Source organism: Osmerus mordax, chromosome 23, assembly GCF_038355195.1.
Source record: "Osmerus mordax isolate fOsmMor3 chromosome 23, fOsmMor3.pri, whole genome shotgun sequence".
NCBI classification, from domain to species: Eukaryota; Metazoa; Chordata; class Actinopteri; order Osmeriformes; family Osmeridae; genus Osmerus; species Osmerus mordax.
Window position 1 is genome coordinate 8,041,156 of NC_090072.1, and position 17,394 is coordinate 8,058,549.

At 45.3% G+C, this 17,394-nt stretch overlaps 3 protein-coding genes across 4 annotated transcripts; 2 read left to right on the forward strand and 1 right to left on the reverse strand.

Annotated features, from left to right (window-relative positions):
- The first annotated feature begins 1,509 nt into the window (after positions 1 to 1,509).
- On the forward strand, positions 1,510 to 5,476 carry LOC136967933 (G protein pathway suppressor 2-like). Of its 2 annotated transcripts, XM_067261935.1 has the most exons (11): positions 1,510 to 1,649; positions 2,145 to 2,262; positions 2,402 to 2,511; positions 2,642 to 2,754; positions 2,906 to 2,985; positions 3,080 to 3,159; positions 3,359 to 3,539; positions 3,666 to 3,749; positions 4,011 to 4,087; positions 4,208 to 4,303; positions 4,905 to 5,476. In XM_067261935.1, the coding sequence occupies exons 2-11, from the start codon at positions 2,169 to 2,171 to the stop codon at positions 4,995 to 4,997; spliced, it is 1,008 nt and encodes a 335-aa protein (XP_067118036.1). In that variant the 5' UTR covers positions 1,510 to 1,649; positions 2,145 to 2,168; the 3' UTR covers positions 4,998 to 5,476. The 2 variants fall into 2 exon arrangements, with proteins under 2 accessions (XP_067118036.1, XP_067118037.1); XM_067261936.1 differs by lacking the exon at positions 4,208 to 4,303.
- A 7-nt stretch (positions 5,477 to 5,483) lies between these two features.
- On the reverse strand, positions 5,484 to 10,810 carry LOC136967934 (eukaryotic translation initiation factor 5A-1). The gene is made up of 6 exons (XM_067261937.1): positions 10,469 to 10,810; positions 8,540 to 8,712; positions 8,187 to 8,291; positions 7,762 to 7,893; positions 7,585 to 7,657; positions 5,484 to 6,625 (listed from the first exon to the last, which is right to left on the reverse strand). The coding sequence occupies exons 2-5, from the start codon at positions 8,705 to 8,707 to the stop codon at positions 7,595 to 7,597; spliced, it is 468 nt and encodes a 155-aa protein (XP_067118038.1). The 5' UTR covers positions 8,708 to 8,712; positions 10,469 to 10,810; the 3' UTR covers positions 5,484 to 6,625; positions 7,585 to 7,594.
- Positions 10,811 to 12,108: 1,298 nt separating this feature from the next.
- On the forward strand, positions 12,109 to 17,313 carry LOC136967417 (Y-box-binding protein 2-B-like). The gene is made up of 10 exons (XM_067261177.1): positions 12,109 to 12,354; positions 13,362 to 13,425; positions 13,891 to 13,924; positions 14,020 to 14,109; positions 14,330 to 14,575; positions 14,837 to 14,925; positions 15,034 to 15,340; positions 15,950 to 16,099; positions 16,220 to 16,295; positions 16,711 to 17,313. The coding sequence occupies exons 1-9, from the start codon at positions 12,276 to 12,278 to the stop codon at positions 16,253 to 16,255; spliced, it is 1,095 nt and encodes a 364-aa protein (XP_067117278.1). The 5' UTR covers positions 12,109 to 12,275; the 3' UTR covers positions 16,256 to 16,295; positions 16,711 to 17,313.
- The last annotated feature ends 81 nt before the right edge of the window (positions 17,314 to 17,394 follow it).

Below are 17,394 nucleotides of genomic sequence, written 5' to 3' on the forward strand. Positions count from 1 at the left end.
CAAAAAGTGCATAGGTCAATGATCATAAACAATGAGTTCATAAAAAACATTGCGGGGAGCCAAAACATGAAGCATACATTGTGAAAAGCAAATAAGTGCCAATGGGTAGAACCAGAAGACAAGTCGTTAAACAAATTACATTTAAACAACATGATCCTCAAAAGTGCTAGAGTGTACCTGGAGGAAAGCAAGCAGGAAAAGAGCTTGGGTCGGGAGCGGGCGCTCTTGAGAGGTGGGACCACCAGACGGTTGTCAGAAAAAGACCGTAGGTGGCGGGTGGGGGTGTAAGGCTCGACGAGAGACTGGATGTAGTCAGGTGCAGTCTCGTTCACCGCTCGGAAAGTCAGTACCAGGGTCTTGAATCTGATACAGGCCGTGATGGGTAGCCAATGGAGGGAGATGAAGAGCGGGGTAACATGGGAGCGTCTGGGTAGGTTAAAGATCAGGCAGGCTGCTGCTTTCTGAATCTTCTGGAGAGGGGCGAAAAACGAGTTGCAGTAGTCCAAGTATCTCCTGGTCTTCCGGACGTTGTAGAGGGTGAATCTACACGACTGGGAGACTGCAGCAATGTGGGCCGTGAGGGTAACCCCGAGGTTCCTGGTAGAGGATGAAGGGGTCAACGTCGCAGATCCCAGGGTGATTGAGAGATCGTGGGGGATGGAGGGTTTGGCCGGGATGATGAGAAGTTTTGTTTTGGCGAGGTTCAGCTGGAGGTGGTGCTTTGTCATCCAGGCGGAGATGTCTGTGAGGCAGGCCTCGATTCTAGCTGAGATCCCGGATCAGTCGGGGTGAACGACAGGTACAGCTGCATGTCGTCAGCTTAGTAGTGGTAGGAGAAGCCATGGGAGGTGATGATCGGTCCAAGTGAGGTGGGGTACAGGGAGAAGAGGAGGGGTCCAAGTACAGAGCCCTGTGACACCAGTGGAGAGCTGGCGGGGCCCTGACACTTTACCTCCCCTGGAGACCTGGTAGGATCTTCCCAACAGGTAGGATGAGATCCACTGAAGTGCAGTACCAGAGATGCCCATCTCAGAAAGTCTAGTGAGCAGGATCTGATGATTGACCGTGGATCTGTATATCTGCAGGCCATTTATATTACGTTATATGGTTTAGTTTAACCCAACATCCTCTTTCTATATTCTGTATTTGTGACATCTCTCATCTTCACTACTAGTTACTTGTTTCTGTACTAGACGTTCATGGCCATGTTAATTGTATAACTGGTGGAAGGTGGGTCTGTATATCTGTAGGCCATTTATTATATCGGACCCTTTTCAAAGCTAAACAGAGATGTAACCCTGAACAAGCTGTTGAAGCTATAGGTTTATTACACTATTCGCAGATCAATGAGAACTTTGTTTTCCAACAATAGACATTTCCCATAGCTTTAAACCGTAGACCTTGATTCTAGGAATACACAGTAGAACTGACTTATTATTAGCATTTCAATCGCGGACAAAGAGGAAACGCCGTATGAACCGGAAATACAACTTTCTTCGAAGCAATATTATGAAAATTAGCTTAGCAGCAGGAATCCCCTGCCGATATAAAACAGTTTTTTGTAGTGTTCACGTAAAATATACACATATCAACACTATCTCCAAACGTAGACGCAAATCTTCTTCTGAAAGACTCACAAAGAAACAAAAGTAAGTTATCTGTTTACGACTTGCCGCCTGCTCAGACCAACTGCTGAGCAGCTAAGTGCTAACTAGTTAGCCTAGCATGATCCCTTTGCACGATTTTGGTCCTAATCATTTATGTTTTGCGCGTTACCAATATCCTGGCAAGTATCTACACAGTAAACAAAATAAAATGCCCAAAACTAGGCCTTTTCAGCCCGCCAATTAGCACTAGGGCATATGTGCGTTGTTTACACAGCTGTTGCCGTCAGAGCACTGCACAGACGTCAAAAAGGGAAGCAAGCTACCCTATCGCTAGCATAGTCATACATACTTGTCATAACAAATTCTCAAATGGTGAGAATTGGCATATTTAGGTGTTGTTAAGTAATAATTGTAAATGTTTATATTATACAAGGAATCTGGGCTAGGGTTACTGTAGATAGAATAACATATTCTTCACAAACACAACATTCTTGTGAACCTTGTCTATAAAATCAATTTATTTTGTTCGATCTTCAGCTGGCCCCACCCCTGCCTGTCACTATGCCTGCTTTGTTGGAGAGACCCAAGCTGTCCAACGCAATGGCCCGAGCCCTCCACAAGCACATAATGAGAGAAAGAGAGCGCAAAAGACAAGGTGACATATATGCTAGGGCATCTGGCAACATTTCATTGAAATATCATTGTACTTGGAACCCACAAGCCATTTGATTAGAATCAAGCTGTCATGCTCTCCAATCACATAAAGTCTGTCCTATTTTGGCCTCAAATTTCAGAGGAGGAGGAGGTTGATAAGATGATGGAACAGAAGATGAAGGAGGAGGAAGAGAGGAAGAGAACAAAAGAGATAGAGGAGCGTATGTCTTTGGAAGAGACTAAAGAACAGGTGAGCACGACACACCTTTCACTATTGCTCCCTGTCCTCTTAAAAGACAGTTACACCGCATGATGTCCGTATTCATTCAGCAGACTTACTGGTGAGGGTCTCCTGTGAATCGCGTGTGCCTTGTTACCAGGTGATGAAGATGGGGGAGAAGCTGCAGGGTCTGCAGGAGGAAAAACACCAGCTCTTCCTGCAGCTAAAGAAGGTTCTCCACGAGGAGGAGAAGAGGCGCAGGAAGGAGCAAAGGTGAGTGGCAGAAAAGCTGGAAATTTAGAAGCAAGTTCAGCTTTCTGTGGCTATGGATGTGTTGTTGTATGGAGGAAAATACACGTAGAAGTCTCTCTGTCAGAAATCCGATAAATAGCACCTTTTAACAGCTCGCCATCTTGTTTTCCAGTGATATCACAACGTTGACCTCAGCCAGCTACCAGCCCAGTCTACCCATGCACTCGAGCCAGCATCTGCTCAGCATTCAAGGTGGCACATGGAAGCAGTCACAAATCATTTTTGAATTCTGTTTCTGAATCAGTACTTTAACATACGACTTCCCCTTTTGTGTATTTTCCTCCAGGAAGTCCAGTGGGTCACAGCAGGCCCGGAGCTCTGTTAGGAGAACGCAGCAAGCAGCTCTTCCCAACGCCGGTCATCCCAGTGAGTGCAGCATACAAATGCCTCTTCTGACCACCAGAGGCCACTATCAGAACACAAATCTTCCCCAGCAGCCATTTCTGTAGGCCAGCGTATTGTGTAGCGGTTAGCCATCCCAAATGGGGCTCACAGTCTCCAGAATACTCGCTGAGAAAGTAAGGATACGTCATGAATAGTTGTACTGTTTTCACCCCCCACACAGGGTCGCCACTACCAGACCCAGCCTGGCTTCAGCGGGGGGTCGGCAGAGCACGGCCAGTTCAGCAGCAGCAGCAGCCAGGGGGTGCACGAGACCTACGGGGTGGCGGCATCCCAGCACCCCTCCGCCTACGCCCCCGGACCCTCCGTACCCGTCAGCTTCGCCAGCAGCTCCCAGATCCGAGGTGTGTGCGTGTGGGCTCTCGACCGTTCGGTCGACGTGGGTGGGACCCGGTGAGCCTGTATGGCTCACGGTAGGGGTTCTGTTCCCCCTGTCGGTCTCACGTGCGGCTACGGCGTGTCTCCTTTAGGCGCGTCGGCGTTCCAGGCCATGCAGTACCTTCCCCATCAGCAGCAGGGCTTCGCCGTCCACAGTCACTTCACCTCGCAGCCAGGTCGGTCTCTCTATCCTGCCTCATTCACTTTTATGTTTCAGCTCTTAAAAGAAAGAAAAAAGTTGCCATATTGTGGTAGATGATGACATTTACGTCATTCAGAAGACACTTTTAACTAAAGCGACTCATTGTATGGATATTCTTTAGAGGATGTTAAACTACTGTACAAGTGCTGTTTCATGCAAGCTGTCACATTTGAGAAATGTATGTACCTATATGGGCTGCAGAATTGTTTTATGTCCCCCTCATTATTATTCTCAGGATTCATCCCTGGTGCTGGAATCCCCCTCCAGAAGCAGTTGGAACACGCCAACCAGCAGTCTGGCTTCACCGACACAGTAAGTCCTCTGGTAAACTCCAGGGTGCCTGTTATGGCCTGTCCTATGCACGATACCTCAGGCCCTGTCCCCCTTGCCCTGTCATTGCCTCCTCATACAAAATCCTCTTGTGTGTTCTAGGGTGCCCTGAGACCCATGCACCCCCAAGCCCTCCATGCCTCTGCTGCAGGTCTGCTTCCCACTCCCTCCATGGCTGTTCAGATCCCCACAGCCAAGGTGAGCCCCCCCCCCCCCCCCCCCCATCCCCCTCTCCTGGTTCCCCAGCCCCCATCCTGACTCCCCCCAAAGCCACTCCAATATACTTCCCCAAACACACACCTTAGACCTCCTTATCCCCGTCACCGCCCCCCCCCCCCCCGCCTTGCCTCCCCATTCACATCGAAGGCTGTACCAGGTCCTGTCTGATACAAGCCACATGGGTGCCGGTCTGTAACTAGCTGGTCTCCCATTCACCTGATCTAGGCTGCCTAGCCCTGTTCTCGAAGAGCTCCCATCCTGTGGGTTTTCATTCCAACCCTAACCCAGCACACCTGCTTCTAACAGTTAGCTGGTTGACGAGCTGAATTATCTTTTGTTTCAACTGGGGCTGGAATGAAGGCCTACAAGAAGGCAAATTCCAGGAGCATGGTTGGACCCATGTTGAGTCATCAAAAAATGGTTGCTTCTAGCAACAGTCGTTTTCGAATCATCAAGTTGGATGACTGTAAGCATTCTAGCTTCGCTCATGGTCACAGTTAGCCGGGATCCGCATGCAAGAATCAATCTTTGGCTCGGAAAGTGTTGATTGGACGCTTGTTTGTCGATTTGTGTCATCCAGGCTCCTTTCCAAAGCTCGCCCCAGCCTGCTCCTCGCCACGCCTTCCTCCCACACGCCCAGAGTGGACAGAGGTTCTATCATCACAGCAAGTAACCACGGTGACCCCACACTACACTGACTGCCTCCCCCTCCCCCCCGGAGTTTATGGATGAGAGTTCATTGCCCTCCCCCACCTCTCCAAATCTTGGATCCTGATGGTTGATTGTAAAAAGGACAGGACCGTGGACTGGTCTTTGCAGTATTACTTTGTACATACCATATACTGCATATTGTAGTGTCCTCTGCTCATCCTTTGTTTTCCTCTTTTTTACTTTAGTTTTGATGTCTAAGATCAGCGTTTTACTGAACCTGGTCTTGAACAGATGGGTATTGGAACTGTGGTGTGCTACCAGTAGGTCTAAATCCTACTTCCCCTGCAGCTCCATATAACTGGAACTGGAGTCAGTCAGTGAAGACCCTGTGAAATAGTAATGAGACTTTTCCTTTACCCTCGTTCAGAATATAACTGGTTGTAGGCCTTTATGTATGTCCGCCTTACTTTGTGTCGTTAAAATAAAAAATACAAAAACACACGCACCATTTCTAACAATTTGTGTCGTCTTTAATTTAGGCGGGGAGACATTCTGCACAGTTTGGACTGTTTGTGAACAAAAAAAAGTAAATATACCATCATGACTTTTTCTTCTTTACTCGTATGGAGCTTTGTACAAAGTAAATGTGTCATGTTCTAGTCTGTGCCTGTTCCTGTTCCTACAGGTGACCCAGGGTAGTATCTGCTCTGTTGGCAGTCTCTTGTCATAGGTTCCTTCACCAGATGTTTTATTGGTGATAGAAGATAAGGGAAGATTGGCCAAGGGACTTAGTCCTCAGGATGAGGAGTCTCTTCTGTGTTCTACGTGGTCTTTCTCGAAAATTCAGGAAAGAGAAACTATTTTCACTCAGATATTCAGGAAAGTGAAACTTGGGGGAGAAAGAGATGACAGGACTGTTCTTCAGTGACACACTCCTGGTGCTGAGAAAGAACGGACCCTGGCCCGTAAACCTGACAACGTCATTTTAATAGACAAGTTTTTATGTGTTATATACGTTACACAAAATATAGAACAAGACAGAGGGTGCTTGCTCAGAGGAGAGCGCCGCACAGGATTTTTACAGATCCAAATTAGACGCACAGAACAGACTCGTCATTTTGTGTTATAGGAAATGGGCATCAGTTCTGTGCAACACATTTCTACGTCAAGATTGAGTAAGTGTGGCACCCCCCCACACCCCCCCCCCCCCCAACAAAACGACATCACTCCATCTTAAATCTAGAGTTGAAGCCCTTGATGAATCAGGGGAAATATTTTACAAAAACAGTGACATTTTCCCCATCCCTCCCCTGAGAGGTAGGTACTGCAGGATGTACCTACTCACAATAGGCGACCATTTGTTTGTGAGAGACTACTCTATTCTGCCCTTCTCTCTCCTCATTTGAGTCTGTAGTGACAGACTGTATGTTGCTTGTTGTGTTTGTGTGCAATTTATATAGAAGGTGTTTGTTTGTCACTTCCAATTATTTATTGAACCCAAAGAGGGGCAAGAAAGTACAGAGAGGGAGAGAAAGAGAGGGGGAGTGATAGAGGATATGAAAAAGAAAGTCAAAAGAAAGAAAAGAGGGAGAAGCATTGACGAGGCAATATTCCCTCCTTTTTCCAAGGTCCAGTGCATCTTGTTAACCCCTAAAACAGAATGGGAAAAGCAGAACAGAGAAAGGACAGGTCAGAAGAAAAGAAAGAGAGGGAGTGATACAAGGGGAAAGGAGAAACTGACAGAACAATAAGTGTGTACATCAACACAGAAGGTATAGTGTGTGTGCAGATTCCAACCTATTCCTTTCGCAAAGAATGCAAGTAAACCACAGCCTATAAAGTGTACATGTGCATTTTATCTGCAATAAAAGAAATGCCACTGTGCAAAACATAAAATACAACTTTAAATATGAATGGGATATTTTCAATACAAAGCAGTACAAGGTACTCAAATGATGTGCATTCTCATTTACACAAAAAGACATGACAAAGTGCAGAGAGGGTAGGCAAATCCATTGCAATGGCAAGGAGTGGACATCGTACAAAATATTTAATACCAAATGACATACAATGTCATTGTACAAAGCGTCCTTTTCTATATTTTCCCAGGACAAACATGGCCTGGTCGACATATAAAAAAAGAAAAAAGAAATCAAACAAATAAATGGACTGTTTGGGGGAGGCTATAAAAGTAACTAGAAAGAATGCCAACTCCCAAACTTATATCCGGCCCAATAAATATTCCTCAAAATAAATAAACAAGAAACAATATATAAGAGACAAATTATGATAATCTGCAAAATATTACCACTTCATTAACAATAAGTCTTAAACAAAACAATGTATAAAAGTCAGGTTGTTTATGACTGGAGTTGCCTTCCCTTTGAAGTTCACAAAACAACATTCATCAACACACAAACAAATTTGTACTAACAAAACATGGATGTACACAGGCACATACACACATTGCTGGCACAGTAGAGTGTCTTCTAGCTGGGTACGGCCGCACACATGTACGTCCGCATAAACATACCCACACACACACACACAGGGGAGGTGCAGGCAGACTGGCATACAAACTCAAAAACCTTTAGCATGTAAACTTTTACCTGCAGTCTCTTATTTTGCCATGGCTTTGATAGCAACTGCAGCCTCCTCATTCATGGCAGACAAAACAGTGATCTGGAGAACAAAAGAGACAAGCAAAACAGATTACAACGAATCTAACTAAATCAGGTTATTAATGAATGGGATTCTTGCCAACTTTACTGCAAAAAACTACTGACCAGAATCTCCTCTCCAGCTTCGTATTTGCTTTCAATCTCTTTTCCCAGGTCTCCTTCGGGCATCTTTAGGTCCTCCCTCACTTCCCCACTGTCCTGGAGCAGGGACAGGTAGCCTTCCTGGATCCCAATTAGCTACCAGGAGGTGAGAGAGATAGGACATACATTCAGTTAGACTGCATTCAAATAGATTCGAAATAGAAAACTATATAACAACACTATGTGCATAGGTAAATACAAATAAACTGCTCCTTACTGTACTCTTATGTCCTTTTATACTACTCATTTGTATTTTTTACCTGTAAATACTGTATGTTGGAATGTAATTACAACAGGCTTCCTATATTGTTTCTAAATGGATAACTCTTTACTTTTACGGCATCCCCTCTCTCCCTCTTGAACTCCTTTGATACTTCTTTCTCTCTCACCTGGTAGTCCAGTCTCTTGATGTTGGGGACGTCCATGTTATGAGTGGAGGGACAGATATCCTCATACTTCTTACCAGAAAAGATGTCAATTCCCACCATGTGGACCTGCACATCGAGTGAAGCAGAAAACACTGAACTTCAGGCTAGAGACAAACTCAGACACAACATCCCCTTATCCAAAACAAAGAATACAGCACACAAAAACACAGGTAGGTATTACCGCTGATCTTTCAAATCTTTCAAAAACCACAATGTACAGTTAATCGTACCTCAGTCTTTTTTATTCAGGCCATTTTGTCAACATATTCTTTCATTCCTGTCCCATCTCTCTGGACCAGCCCAGCCCCACTGACCTTAGCGTGGCCGTGTTTGCCAGTCTTGGAGGTGGACATCTCAACAATCTTGCAGGGTCGGCCTTTCAGCACCACAAAGCCGTTCTTGCGCAGGGCAGAGCACTGCTGGGGAAACGTGGCAGATGCGCCGGCATCGCCTGTCTGGAAGTCCAAGTCTGCATCTGCCATACCTGCTGTGGAGGCCATGTCACAGGGGTGAGGAGGGAACTATGTTAATGAAGATTAATGACTACTTTATGACCAGTTAATGACAGTGGTTTGTTGTGAGCGGAAGTGGGAGAGGGTGAAGCTGTAAAGGAGGTTGGTAATAAAGGTGGCAGTTGGTCCAACCTAATATTCATTATATGACAGTTAGTATGTGCATCATATCAGTGTTGTTGTTTGAAATACAGGCTTACAATCTGCGTTCTCAGAAGTCTTATTCTTTATCTGAATAGCATTAAATGGCCATAAAAGGCTAAATAACTGCTTTAAAGTTTGTGTTTGGGTGAGTTGTAGAATTGCTAGTATACAAGGATACAAACACAAACAAAATAGTAATTAAGTTACATTTTACAATCATAAACATTGGTTGTTGATTTAGTCAGTCTGTCTATCATTCACAGCTAAATCAGTGGTGAACCGGTCCACTGACATAAGGGGGAAAAGTGAAGTGCGATCTAAATTAAGCAACAGAACTCTGGCACTTGTAAACTGAACCAGTGGGACAGGCATGAGTCCACCTAAAATAAAAGTAGTCCTTAAATGTGATTTACAATTGATTAAATGGTTTTTGGTGATATTTTAGACAATAATAAGACACAAAATGAAAAACATGGTGAGACCATGTTCAGTGTTATTGGGTCTATTATGCAGTAGCTTTTGGAACCGACTGTCATGTCGACGTATGAACGCGACCCTTCAAGCAAAGGCACGGAGTTCTTATCAGGATCTGACCAAGCGTGAGGACGTTGTCATGCCTTACACGTTGCCTTACATTATTAGTATGTTAAATTCCTATAAATAATTAGGCAATTTGATCTATATGAATAAGCATTTAAACGAATAAGGCCAAATGCTATACCCCATGATGTTCAAATCATTTAAGTCGGAAGTTGGCTACCTGTGTCCACCACATTGAATTCCTTATAATTGCAAGTCTTGTTTGGGATATACATAACATGACATAACATGATAAAGTAATAGACAGTATTTAACAAAACGATATGGATTTAATGATATACTGACACACTGTTGCGGCCACATTTTTGGCACGCGTGCACTCTGCAGTGTGGGCGCCGTGTGTGAGGCCTAGTCTGCACAATACGTACACTGGCTGTCAGACGGCGTCGATGCATGCGCACTGCATTCGGGCTGAGGCCCACGAAACATGGGGCTGTAGTTCGGGGACGAATGATAGCCTACATTGTTGTACCAACGCGGCCATATCAGGGTGTTACATTGTAAATTAAACAGATAAAGAAATTGAGCAAACCGTACTCAGTCGAGCCCAGATCTTATCGTCCCTTGTCATCTGTGGCATAGAATAGCCTACTGCAGGTAATGACTAAGCTAATACGCATATAGGCTAGGGCGTGCAAATAGCTACACTGATGAGTTTTGATCCAAGCTATTGTGCTTCATTTTTATGCATAAAAATGATCCAAATATTCAAGAGGACATTTTACATTTTTCATGTTGTTGAACGACAAAACCTCCCATTCTAAGCATCTAAGCAAGTCCATAATTTGTGCAATATTAAATAAGGTGACTGGATCTGTTTTTCACATCCAAACAACCGTTATGCAATTTACTTTTATTAGCAGGAAGCTATAACTTGATTCCAGGTGAAAATAACGTGAATATAGTGTCGTAGCTACATAGACATGTGCATGAGAAATAGGTTGTAAATTACGTCCCGAAATCTGGCTGTTGGGATAAGCAACTTACCTTGCGTCCTGACGTTTCCAATACTAGCCTATATTTTGTTACTCCGAGCCCTTGGAGGAAATGTAAGTCCGTTCCCTTGTTTATTTTTTTCTTCCCCGTCTGCCTAGTCTGGCTGGTGTCTGCAGCCGCGGTGCCTCACGCTGTTGTGCCTTTTCTCTTATATCAGCTCTCTCTCTTATTCTTCTTTCATTCCAGTCTTTTCCACTAGCCTCCCTGTTTTATCCTACTGCACGGTTGCAATCGCTCTCGTTGAAGGGGGCATACGCTCAGGTCAGCCGCCAGCCAAAAAAGAGTGGGAACCCAATATCCCACAATGTCCGTAGGCTCCTCTCGCTCACTCCCTCACCCAGCCTTTCCAAATACCCATGAAATAAACCTAGGCAATTTAGACAACACTGCGCATGCGTTGTCACCCCAATCCGTTATTGATTTTAGAACGGAGCGCTGAGAGTCATGGGCGATATCGGGCGATGAACGGAAAAATCCGGTTCATACACTAGGAACAATCAAAGTTCAATATTTAATCTTATCTATTTAATAATTTATCGTATCGATTAGCTTGCAGTCTCATTCATCGTGGTCCCGTTATCAGAATCAGAAAGAGTTTTAATCGCCACAGACAAGGAATTTACTTTGACAAGAAGGTGCATACATTCAACATATAGGAATAGATCTTAAATAAGTGGTGTAAGTTTAAACAAGTCTAACTAAATATAGGTTAATATAAACTGTTCTCGCGTAGAGACGCACTTCAAAAGACTGAAACATGGAATGTTAATTGCCACATAAGTCATGGGTAACCTCTTCTATGATAGTTTGGTGCAATGGCAGGTCATAATTTCGTTATTCGCTTTATAAATTGTGGTAGAATACCTTTCCAGGGACTTCATGATAAACTATTGGCAGTGCAATGCCCGGTGGTTGGCTCCGTAGAACGTGGCCTGAACCATTGGTTTAAATATAGCTCCCTGAAATTTAAATCCTATGACCTATGAGGGGGCTCAGGTTGGGAGAAGTGAGGTAAAAAACTAGAGGCTCCTGGTGGGCTCCTGGTGTATGTAGATGTTTGTGAGTGTGTGCGTGTGTGTGTGGAGGGGGGGGGGGGGGGGGTAACTAGTAAGCGCTTGTGGAAGAAAGGGAGCCCTTCATTAGCGTGGAAGCCTGGATGGTCTGTGCTGACCGATCAGGCAAGGAACCAGATAATGCTGTAATGTCAATCAAGGACGGCAGCACTGGAATAACAGGTGCATAAAGGGGACCTCATCGCTCAGCACTAAGGTATGAATATCGATCAATAAATGTTTGTGGTCAGCTTTTTTCCCTTCTTAATATTATGTAGCTTAATATTATGTATAGGCAAGGGTTACAGCTACTGAGCCACAAGATGCAGGCAATGACAATAGCAGCTTCTAATTATATATTAAGTTGAAACCTGATATCATTTTTCAAATCCACAAAATGAAATGTAATCCACAACAATCGTTGTAGGATTTATTTAGCTTTCTTTACTGCATTTAGACACAATTACAATCACTACGCAATTGATCACACTTGAAAGTGTTCTTTGAAAACTGTCACTCTTCGCGGCACGGTTTCACCCTTCGCCCTGCCAATTGTCATGCCTCCTTAACCAATGAGGCTGCGGGGCTGACTATTGTGAAACCAATGAGGGGGCGACTGACCAAGTGAATGCCGCGAGGGTGTCGGGATTCGGGATAAAAAGTTTGCCGTGGCGGCTTCAGCAAAGTTTGGAGAGACGGAGGGAGGGGGACGCAATTGCAATTGTGTTGTATATCCGCGAGAGAGTATGACCGAAGTCGAAGTGCAGAGCGCCCCACCGTCGGTACCTGTGGAAGACGAGCCACAGCCCGAGAGAAAAGTGATAGGTAGGGAATCTGTACTCAAGGCATGCCAAGCAGCTTATTAAGGCTAAACCTATTTGATAAACGTTAATATTTTAGTATCGCAACGAGCGCACTTTAGATTGAGCTACGTACTTGCGCTAGAATGTTATTTGTTTGAAATGTGTATATCGTCATTTACCGCATGGCCATATAGTTGTGGTAGTAGTAGCCTATCTATTAACTATTCTTTATGAAATTTGAAGGCTACTCCTGAGAAGTTTTCCATTTAGGCCATTTAGCCTGATTTGTTTCCCAACGTTCACGTGTCACAACGATTACTGAAATATTTGAGATGGGCCTACTAGTTACAATAATACGAATCTGTGTCCCCATCTAAAATGTATCAACCATTTTACAAGTTTTATTTCGGAACACAAGGTATCTGGTCTACACTGTTTCCCCAAGTGACCCCATGTAAGTGCGTTTGACATGTGCGTTTGACAATTGGCATCTCCAGACGCGTAGATTGTGATCCGTTTTACTTGACGAGTAATTCACATTTATGAGGGAGACTTTGATTAGAAAGTTACTCATGTGAAACCATTACACTGATTTTCTCCATATCAGTTGTCACGTGTGCAAAGCAGGAGGGAGCGATCTCCCAGGTGTAGCTTATTCAGTCATGTTCAAATATAATTCGACACTATTTGCCGGTTGACAGAAATGAGTAACTGTTAACGTTTGGGTTAACTTAAAGTTATGCGGACACCACTAGGCAGATATCTTGGTACACATCAAACTTATGAGTTATGCACATAAACACACAAGGGTATTCAATCTTACCCTGTTGACCTAGAGGAGAAAATGGTTTCAAAGTTTTCTTGTTAATGATTGACTCCAGGCCCTACATCATGCATAACATGACCTAGCTCTGCTTGGGGTGATAAAGGTAGTTGAGAACGGCAAACATATTCCCTTCTAGGCTATGTGTTTATAGAGTGGTTAAGTTTGTAATAGTGCTTTTTAAATTGTTTATATTGTTGTTGCAGCCACTCTGGTCCAAGGCACTGTGAAATGGTTCAATGTGCGAAATGGATACGGCTTCATCAACAGGTACACTGTAGTGTGTCAATGTCTTCTGCTGCCAATTCCCCTCAAATGACATTACTTTTCCAGGGTGCTCAAGGATGACACTGAAGACTATACTGTTGTCTCTTAAATCGCAACAAAAATACATATTTTTGTTAAACTGCATAGATTCTGTGTTGGTGGTCTGAAGGCAGACTCGGCTCCAGAACGAATTAAATGGGGGGGGCATTTTTTTCACAAGGGGGGCCCGCATTTACAAAGCATGTATTAGTGTCAAAATAAGATCAGACATGCATATTCTGCAGGAAAGTGTAGCCATCTTGATATTTAATTTAGAGCCAATGCCAAAGTATTTTTTGAGGGGGCACATCATTCTATTTGGGGGGCATTGCCCCTTAGAGCCGACCCTGTCTGAAAGCAAACCATTGCTTGGCTCTGGCGCTTTTTTGAATTCTATAGCACTGACACTCATGCTTTCTGCTCCCTCAGAAATGATACAAAAGAGGATGTGTTTGTCCATCAGGTGAGTCCTCAATGAAGTTGATTCTGAATCCCTCTGGGCAGTGTGCTACATAATAGTTTTAAGTAACTAACCTCCGGTTTGATTTTTCCCACTAGACTGCCATCAAAAAGAACAACCCCAGGAAATTCCTTAGAAGTGTTGGCGATGGGGAAGTTGTTGAGTTTGATGTTGTTGAAGCAGCCAAGGTGAGTAAATTTAAAGTGTTGTCTGTTGTCCCCAGGTTAATACATGTGATATTTTGCCAACCAAAACAGGCATTTGTGCTGTTGTGGAAATTGGTTGCCACATTTTGTATTCCTATTTCGTATATACAGTCCTATTGGGCTAATTAAATGATTTTAAGGTATCTGGCTACATCGAGGACGCCGGAATATTCCTCAACCCCTCTGCTGTCCTCTCCGTCAGGGTTCAGAAGCAGCCAATGTGACGGGGCCGGGCGGTGTACCTGTCAAAGGCAGCCGCTACGCACCCAACAAGCGCCGCTTCCGCCGGCGTTTCTTCCCGCGCAGCCCCCGACCTGACGAGCAGGGCAAGGCTGAGGAGGGCCCCGAGGGCCTGGGCTCTGAGGGCGAGGGAGCAGCTGACAACGACGGTCCGCAGCCTGCCCCACGACGACGCAGGCCGCGCAGGCCCAGACAGGAGGGTCAAGAGGTGAGGTGGAGGGCTACAAACATGGACCGCATTAACCTGGAATATAGTGTCCTAGGTGTGGTACTGGGAAAGATTATACTGTGCTGCTGCACGGTGACTCAGGTGGGCTTAGTGAACTTGAAAGTTCTCTTTCCAATCAAGCTTATGTGTTCTGTAGCAATGGAATATGAATCATAATCACTGAGATGCCCCCTACCCATAGTCTTAAATAGATTATTATTTTTTTTTATTGGAGCCTTGCATAGCATGTCTGTTTTCCAGGGGGAAGGAGGTGAACAGAAGAATGGAGTAGTTGCAGATGGTGACCAGCAGAAGCTGCCACCTCGTAGATTCAGACCCCAGTACCGCAGGTGACAATCGTGACCATATCGTTGTCACAACCAAGTGCAATTCAAATCATAAATGTAAACATATTCCATAATAACCATTCTCTTGCCTCTTACCAATCGGGCCTCCAGACCTGTGCGCCCTCGGCCACCTCCGGGAGAGGGCCAGTCTGAGGGCCAGGCTGTTCCGGCTGAGGGCCAGGCTGTTCCGGCTGAGGGCCAGGCTGTTCCGGCTGAGGGCCAGGCTGTTCCGGCTGAGGGCCAGGCTGTTCCGGCTGAGGGCCAGGCTGTTCCGGCTGAGGGCCAGGCGGAGGCCCAGGGGGAGGCTAGGAAGGGGGGCCAGGACGACCAGCAGACCAATGGGGAGCTGGACGGGCAGAAGCCTCGTCGACAGTTCAGCCGGCGCCGACAGAGGAACTCTGAGTCTTCAGCCTCAAAGGTATGGATTTATTTATTTTATTTTATTTTTTTTGGGGGGGGGGGGGGGTGTTAGCCTGGTCCTAACCAGACTGTCGTACATTGCATTTGTACATAGTCTGGGCTCGATCCATTGACAAGCGTTAACTTCCTTGAAGGCGGGTACTCTGTTGAAGTTTAAAACTATTGGATCTGCCCAGAGCCACTCTGGATCTGGCATAACCAATCGCTAGCGTTCGCCTTGGCCAACTCCTTCACCAGTAACGGAGTTAGCTGGAAAATCAAATGAACCCCGTGGGGATCAAAGATTGTTCTTGCTCCGGCTTTAACTTCTGGATAATCGGGCCGAAAGGCTTCGCTCGCATCTTTCTCCGCCACCATTACGTAACTACAACTCAAACTAGCGCATGACATCAACGTCGTTCTCAGCCACTCCCTCTGTTCGCTGATTGGACCGGTAAAAAGTTTACGGAGCCATCTGACCAATATACCTCAAGCCCAGACGCAGTACAGAAGCACAATGAAAATTGAGCGGAAGTGTACGTAGGAGGGCAGAGCCAGGCTAGGGGGGGTGTTATAATCACCAAAAACAAGGAGTTGCTTTCAATTGTGCTAAATTTCCCTTCTGGAGAATGGAACGGAGAAATCGGCCTCAGAGCCCAGCACCCCCCCTCAGTCCTCGAAGCCAGCCGACCTCAAGTCCTCCCCAGTGTCCTCCCCCAAGTCCTCCCCCAAAACCTCTCCAAAGGACTCCCCCAAAACATCCCAGAAGTCACCTAAGGTAAGTAACCTTACTTTCTTTATCCATACTCATATTCTTTCCACTTTTTAAATGATTCCCAATCACTGTAGATGCACAGATGGTGGCATCCACCCCCCTCATGTATGTTACTGCTTCCAGACATCTACCCCGACAGTTCCGGCACCGGCAGAGTAACGGCTGAGAGAGGACCTCTTTGCATGACCCCTGGCAAGAGGTGGGACCCCCCCCCCACACACACGCACATGCAAAAAATATTTGAACCTTTCGGGTGGGGTGGTGGACTGCGTGGGTCTAGGGTTTTGACCTCGTGCTCTGCATCTGCATGATGGCAACATTGGTTCTCATAGCCTGTGATGCAATGTGTGTGACCTTTTTTTTATAATTTTTTTTTTTTTTCTTCTTTAATTAGTTTTAACCCTGAGCCTTTTAGGTTGAAAAACTGATGGGATTGTGACCTTTTGTCCCAGAGGACATGAGGGGGGGGGGGGGGGAAGAGAGACATTTGACTAATGCCCATGTTTTCGTGTTGTCTAATATTTTAATGTTTTGTGTTGTCACTCCCCACTTTCTTCCTCCTTTGTCTTTTTGTCTTTCTGTCCCCCCCCTTTCATCCTCTCTTGTGTCTGTAGGTCGTAGGGGTTGGTAAACTCTGTTACCGGGCCTATCAACACACCCACTGCTCTGTGAATTACCCCCCCCCCCCCCCCCCCCAACACACTCACATACTCCCCTCTCCCCTCCCTGCAATTCACCTCTCTTCTTGACCCCTGCCCCCCCCCCCCCCTCCCCACCGACAGTCTTGTCTTGTCTAGGCACTGCTTATTGGAAGGGGAATGCTCGGGTAGTGAAGGGTTTTGTGCATGCATATTTAGAAATTCTAAGTGCACCTTAAAATAATAATAATCTTTAGAAAATTATTGAAATATGCTTCGATACCCCGTTATACAACATGACCCCAGGTAGTTTTCTTTGACTGAGAAGGGCAGGAGAAGCAACGAGGAACCAGCCTCGATTTTTAAGTTTGACGAGGGGGAAGCGAAGCAGGTGAGGGCAGTAGTGCATACTGGGAGATTATCGAGATCCGTATCACCTAAAATCGAACATGCTGCCCATTATTAAATGATCAAAGCCAGGAGCTGGGTATAAAGTAATTTCATTTGTTTTATTTTTATATGCATTTATTTTGAGGGGATCATGTGCAATGTCAGTTCAGTATGTCAATAAAAAAATATTTGCAAAAAATGCTGCCACTGTTCTTTGCTCCCTCATGAGATCCCTCACATGCTACCTCATGCTAAGACAGCTGGCATCAC